This window comes from Hydractinia symbiolongicarpus, chromosome 9, assembly GCF_029227915.1.
Source record: "Hydractinia symbiolongicarpus strain clone_291-10 chromosome 9, HSymV2.1, whole genome shotgun sequence".
Lineage (NCBI taxonomy): Eukaryota > Metazoa > Cnidaria > Hydrozoa > Anthoathecata > Hydractiniidae > Hydractinia > Hydractinia symbiolongicarpus.
The window spans coordinates 21,097,616-21,104,306 of NC_079883.1; the positions used below are offsets into that span (position 1 = coordinate 21,097,616).

The following is a 6,691-nucleotide window of genomic DNA, read 5'->3' on the forward strand; positions in this document are numbered from 1 at the left end:
ACATAAAATATATATATTACTTTTGATCTTTGATTCAGCTCTATCATCTGTTGGTCAAGACAATGTGGACAATTATATTTTTGGCCTGTTTGTTTGCTGGTGAGTTGATAATTTACTTTCTGTTTTGTCTTCGTGTGTATGCAATAGCTTTATTTTACTATGATAATATACTGCCTTATATTATTGTAGCTTTGTGGGTTTTTTTTAAGTTATGAGATTCTTGTCAGCATAGACAATATGAAAATGCAGTTAACAAATTTTTACAAAGATATATTCTTTGCACAGTCAAAATAAGTCTGGAAACTTGATCTCATTTTGGCTGTGAATGGTATGTTTTGGCAAGAAAAACTACAATGGAATATTTTATTATAATTTTTTGATGCATATTTTTAAGTTGATTGTGTCTTTGTCTTTGTCTCAGCCTATGTGCAAAAAAAGGAGAAATAATTATTAAGAGTTGAGATTCGTATATGGATCATATTCTACCGAAACCAAAAATACCAGAAAATCAATTATACCATACGTGGGAGAATACAGATTTTAAGTTCAAGCAACACGCAAATAACCCAACAAATTGTCAACTGCTTTACAGAGGTCTTAAAGCTGAAAAAAAATAAAAAAAGCTAACAGATAATTCATTTCCGATGTAAACTTTAAAACCATGTAGGGTTTTTACCTTTAGAAACAAACCTTCATTAGCATACTCCACATTACGTCTTTTAACTGCATTTAGGCAGTTTCTATATGTTATTGTTAACTAGCTGTTGTCCAAGCTACAACGCGGTCTACTATTAATTGATTTAAATAGCTATCACCCACATTGTCATTGAATCAGTTAGTTTTTTGCAGATAGACCGATCAGTAAAAAAAAATTACAATGATACAACCAATTTCTGTAGCACCTTGTTTACCATAATTAATTTGTGTATTTTTAATTAAAGATCAAAGCTGGGTTAATGAATGTAATTACTTAATGGAATTACTTAATTATAGAAAGGATATGAATTCATCCTTGAAGTAATTAAATGTTATAAAAGTTTGCTACTTATTAAGTGATGGAGTTATGAAGTATATTTTCATCTTCTATTTTTGTAATATTACATCATCATTTTCTTTGATCTGACAAGGTAAAGATTTACTTACACAGCTGGTGAAAAATCGAAAGGAGAAAGAAGTGCAAAAAATTTGCGCGAAAATATTATCAGCTAGCTACGTTAATTCTCCTTAGGAACTCGGTACTTTCAAATTGTTTAGAAAATGTATTTTATTTAACCAAAAAAAAGTAGACTTAAGTGTTTATTTTGATCAAAGAATAAACCGTGCGTCTTCAGTTTAAGACAAACTTTACCTTTTTTTAACCAAACCAACAAGCTGTTCCCTTGACAACATATTGAATTTACTTTATTATTGTTGTCGTTCTAGGTTTACAAGCCGGCGAAAACCCGTATGAAAATTTAATGAAAGATGTTAAAGCAAATTTTCTCAATCTTGGGTTACGAAGCCGTAGCGAAGGTATGTATATAGCAATTTACTGTATTTACCAAGTCTTAATAGAAATGTCTTTGTTTATCACCTCGCTCTGGCGTTATCATATAAACTGGCTTTTAATGGGACTCGAATGTTACATTAGATGCTTTTCGTTTAAAGAAAAGTGTTATGTACTCTTAAATGTTTTTTTTTTGTTTACATTTTGTTATAAATAATAATAATAATAAAATCAAACCACCCGACCGCTTTTTATAACGTGATTTCCAATAACTTCATTTTTAGTGTTGCCACCACCAATTGATCTGTTGTTTGTAGTCGATGAATCAGCATGCATTGGAAAGCTGGATTATGTTATGTCGATGAGGTTGTTAAAGAAATTCCTCGACTTTTTCAGTGTTTCACCAGGAACAACTCGAGTGGGGCTAATCACTTTCAGCAGTCAAGTTAAAACACATTTTACGTTTGATACGTACACTAACAGAATAGGAATACAGTTGTCAATACTCAAAGCAAGGTAAAGCAGTTTTGTCCTGACAATTTCTTGTATTCGAATTGTCTTAATAACACTGACAATCCCATGTAATTCACGTTCTTTTTATTTTTAGCACATCTTATGCAGGAAATAGTTCTGCATTTCTCGGAAAAGCTTTAGCAAGAGCAGAAGAACTATTTCTTAGCAACTCTACCTTTACGCGTCCAAACACAAAAAGAGTTTTAGTGGCAGTAACCAATGGGGTGGTAGGAAACGATGCTGATCGCGTGCTTCTAAACTCAGTAGTAGATAGATTGGAAACTCATAATGTTAAGAGGTTTGTATTCAGTAACGGAAAGACAGTACATGGGGACAACATTGATAAAATTAAATCTTCCAGTGGAAACAACAATCAGCAATATCATTTCGCCTTTGAATCTTATGAAGCATGGAAGTGGGTGAATAATCTTTTGCCAGCTGGTAAGAAATTATATTGCGGAAAATATTAAACATTCTCCCTATAAGGTAATTGTTGTAAAAGCGACTTATAAAAATTAACTTAAAGAAGATAGCTACATCAGTCTTGATAAAAGTGAAATAATTGCATCGCGGATAGACTTTAAAAAAATTATGTATACCTAAAATTAAGTTGAAAAAGGTTTTACGAGCATATAAGAAAAGTAATGGTGAGGTTATAATATTTAATGATAAAAATATATACCATGTAAATATGACCGCAATAATTGTTTCTCTTACCATTTCTTCTTTTCCTTTATAGCTTATTACTTATATTGTAATGGTTCTAGCTCAAGTTCTTGGCATGACGTATGTCATCGCCGATGTCAATGTGTCAACGGTCACATTGTACATTGCCAGCGTGTACGAGAAGAAGCCAATTCAATGACGGTGAAAGACAGAACAAGATTTATTGATACGTACATTAAACTAACAAGCGATCCAGCCTACAGAGTGCGATACGAGAACTTTATCAACATCCATTCCAGGTTGGTGCCAGTGTTATTTTTTTCTCGGTGGGTGTTTCAGTGCAGAAAGGAAAAAAGATATTTTGTTAATTTTAAAACAAGTTAAGTATAACAATAGATCGCAATAAAAACACTGAATTTTCATTTGAGAGATATTATCGAAAATCCTTATTTTTTTTTATTTTTTTTTTTTTATTTTTTGTGAAAATAACGCGTTTTTATAGATCTAAAAAAACAGAATATCTATTTCTAACATAGGCATTTCTTTGATGGAATTCACGAGGCTTCACAATTCTTTCCATGGCATCGCTGGTTCATACTTATTTTGGAAAACATGTTAAAAGAAATCGACTGCCGTGTCACAGTACCATATTGGGATTGGAGCTTGATGTCACATGACCCTTTTAATCCAATGTATTTGTTTGGAAATAGACCTGATGGATTGGGAGGACGATCTGATAGGTAATAACCTTTTCGTGTTTATTTAACTTTTTGTGTTCTTTTTTTAATTCTTCAGAAATCGTTATCTTGTGTATTGTTTCTGACAAAAATTGTTTCCGTATATATGAAACACTATTTGTAATTTAGGACTGATCCTAAGTTTTATGACATTCTTAATCACAATAAAATATGCTTAGGGATAATATGAACTATGTAATAAAAGTGTTTACATAGACCAAAACTTGGAAATTTAAAAAATATTGACGTCATCAATAATCAGTGTTTTTAAAATGTTAGATCTAACCAAAGAACCTTAGTTGTTAATTAACTGTATAAGCATTAACAAGTGAATTTCAGAACTTTTAAAGCGTGTGTCTACTATCGAAATTAAATTATTACTGATCGGACAATTTTCGAATTTTAACCTCTACTTTTTACGTAGATTGTATGTGTACTTGTAAAATACTAGTCTACGAAATTTTATTCCAAAATTCTAATGATTTAATACTTTGCTGCTAGTATAACGAACTGTGTTATGAATGGCAAGTTTGGTCAACTTGGGGGCTGGAGAATACCAAATGGAGAATGTTTGCGCAGAGATTTAAGAGGACGTACTCCTAATGCACATATTGTCCAAAGCTTACTGGCTTCTGATGCTCCATTCCCCGATTTCGAAATTTTTGTCAGAGTAAATATGCACGACACTGTTCACTGTTTGATCGGTAGGTTTTTACAAATGTCTTAATTTAATTCCGTTCCAGACAAAAGTCTACCTTCAGGTCAGGAACAGAAAACAAACATAAAAAGTTATGAAACATCTGAATAATTTTTGATCAATGTATTTTTCTTTATCTTACAAGACTGCATACTTTGTGTCGTTATCATGTGTTAGTATCCACTGTTTCTATACTGTGTTTCTAGCGCTACGGACATCTCTTTTGTATTAACAAGTTTTCTATGTTTATCAATAGGAGGCACAATGTGCAGCTTCCAATCTGCTACAGTTCCAGAATTCTTCATGCATCATGGCATGGTGGACAAGATTTGGTGGCTTAGACAACAGCAAAGTCAAATAAATTTCGATGGCATCTATCGACCAGTGGGTAGGATGTCAGCTACACCATATACAGCTGCTGAATTCCTAAATAATACAGCTCTGCCAGGACATATATCAGTAACATACGATGATCCAAGTGTTAACAACGCAAGAGCGATCATGAAGTTCCTTAAGAGTAAGTAGTCTATGTGTTATTAAGCAGGTTTGTGTTTCTCTAAGAATGCACTTTCACGCACTTTCACGTAGCTACAGCAGTACGATGTGTAAAGGTTTTACTTAGGGATAAAACCAAATGTCTTAGCTCTAAATGGTAGGATTCTATTAAGCTTCGGGACTTTAACGACAGTTTATCTGGAATGGGCATCACTTTGTAAAAATCCAACAAAAAACCAAATAATTTTGATGGGAGAATAAGCCAAAAACATAAGAATTCCGATAACTACTTTTGCTAATATTAATAAAATCCGAGAATTTTTCAATCATTGCTCTTTATAAATTCATGAGACAAAAGCCGCTGTTCTAAGGTCTATTTGGCGGAGAAAACAATTGATTTTGAAACTTTACTTTTTCATCCCATCCATAGGCAATTTACCTTGGACAATAGGACCTAGTAATCGCTGCACAGGTTGATGTCACAGACGTAAATTTTAAACTGCGCAAACTTTTTGCTTAGTCTTTGGGATGGTCTTTTTGGTTCACATACTAAAGTCAGCTGTAACAGCAAGACCTTGCCCCGTCATATTTTAGCTGTTCAGTCGTTTCTAATGTAACTGCATCTTCTAGCATTCTGTCCCTGCGCTACAAAAAACGAATATATATTTTTGTTACATTCACTAACCAAATTTGTTTTTAATTTAGATCAAACAGTAGACGCATTGCTGAAAATCCGACAAGCGGAGTTTGCTATACTGGATTATGATGCAATGGAAAGATTCAAAGTGAAGCCTCATGAAAGAAAAATGGCGGAGATGTTTAAAAATCAAACAATGGATGCCATACGCGCAAATCCAGTGAATAGAGTATTGCAAGGAGTGGAAATGATGATGGGTATCGAATTACCAACAGCACTCAATGTTATGACTGCCCCTACGTCATTAACAAACGAGTGATTTAATGTAGAATATTCCCTTGTGGATACGCCACTGAACTCAAAATGTTTTTAAAGGGGACCTAATCAGTCACATTGTATCTACTTTGCTTATTTATAATTTGTCAATAACACATTAAAAGTGAAAAAAAAAAAAAAAAAAAAAAAAGTTTTTTGTTTCTAGATTTATGTGGTATCGCTATATATTGAGAAATTACAGTGATCCTTTCACAGATTTAGGTGGTGGTAAGTAAAACTTCAGTCCTGTTTAAAATATTACTGAACAATACATCCTCATCCCCAGGGTATTGTGGTCCCTGAGCCGTTATACAAGGCAAAATGCCCTGGGAGCGAGGTTGTGCACAATAGTCAAATTACTTCTCTATAAAGTAAAAATAGAAATAAAACGACTTTAAACGGATAATAAATAAAACGATATTTCACTTGTGCATAGCTCTCGAAGCAGGACTTTTGTTTGTCATGCATGTTGATTCAAAAAAATAGCGGTATTGTAATATACATTCCTGTCTTTCATGTAACTACAATTGCTGACAAAATTTATTCACAAAGTGAACTCATTTTGAAGCTCGTCCCCAAAAGTAGTTATTAGGGTTGTTTCTATATTACATCCACAAAATTTGAACTTGTCAACGTTTACAGCGGACTTAAGATCTCAGTTTATTTAGTTAAATTCAACTTTTAAAATACGCTAATTGTTGCTGACGCCAACATGGCCATTTCTCCAATTTCAGGGCCTTTGTGGGGCCTGACGTGGATTATTCCGTAGAGCAGACTTGTTCAAAAGTTTGACTAGCGCAATTTACACGCTTTCTATCTAAACTACGCATCGAATATGCCTGCGGAGAGGGACTATTAGCATGATTACATCAATTTTGAGGAAAATTATACATTTTCAACACAAATATTCAAACTGTAATAACTTGAAAAATTATATATATATATATATATTTTCTTTTATATTTTATATATTTAACTCGGATTATAAAATATTCAAACAACGATCACCACACCATGAGCATGTAGCACGTAGTTACATGCTAGTACATTTGGACTGAGAGTTAACTACTTTATTCGGAGAAACTTTTGCGAGTCCAAAAACTTGCGAAATTTTTTAGATAAATTTTTGCGAACCACAAACTAAA

General features: G+C 33.0%; 1 protein-coding gene across 1 annotated transcript; it reads left to right on the top strand.

Moving 5' to 3' along the window:
• The first annotated feature begins 1,365 nt into the window (after positions 1-1,365).
• Positions 1,366-5,843, top strand: LOC130657825 (uncharacterized). The gene is made up of 7 exons (XM_057460823.1): positions 1,366-2,002; positions 2,094-2,440; positions 2,739-3,045; positions 3,202-3,405; positions 3,904-4,106; positions 4,356-4,616; positions 5,300-5,843. The coding sequence occupies exons 1-7, from the start codon at positions 1,842-1,844 to the stop codon at positions 5,548-5,550; spliced, it is 1,734 nt and encodes a 577-aa protein (XP_057316806.1). The 5' UTR covers positions 1,366-1,841; the 3' UTR covers positions 5,551-5,843.
• The last annotated feature ends 848 nt before the right edge of the window (positions 5,844-6,691 follow it).

Coding starts and splice junctions, on each gene's coding strand:
- LOC130657825 (XM_057460823.1), top strand. CDS start 1,842: ATGTCGATGAGGTTGTTAAAGAAATTCCTCGACTTTTTCAGTGTTTCA. Junction 4,107..4,355: donor CACTGTTCACTGTTTGATCG/GTAGGTTTTTAC, acceptor GTTTATCAATAG/GAGGCACAATGTGCAGCTTC. Junction 4,617..5,299: donor GATCATGAAGTTCCTTAAGA/GTAAGTAGTCTA, acceptor TTTTTAATTTAG/ATCAAACAGTAGACGCATTG.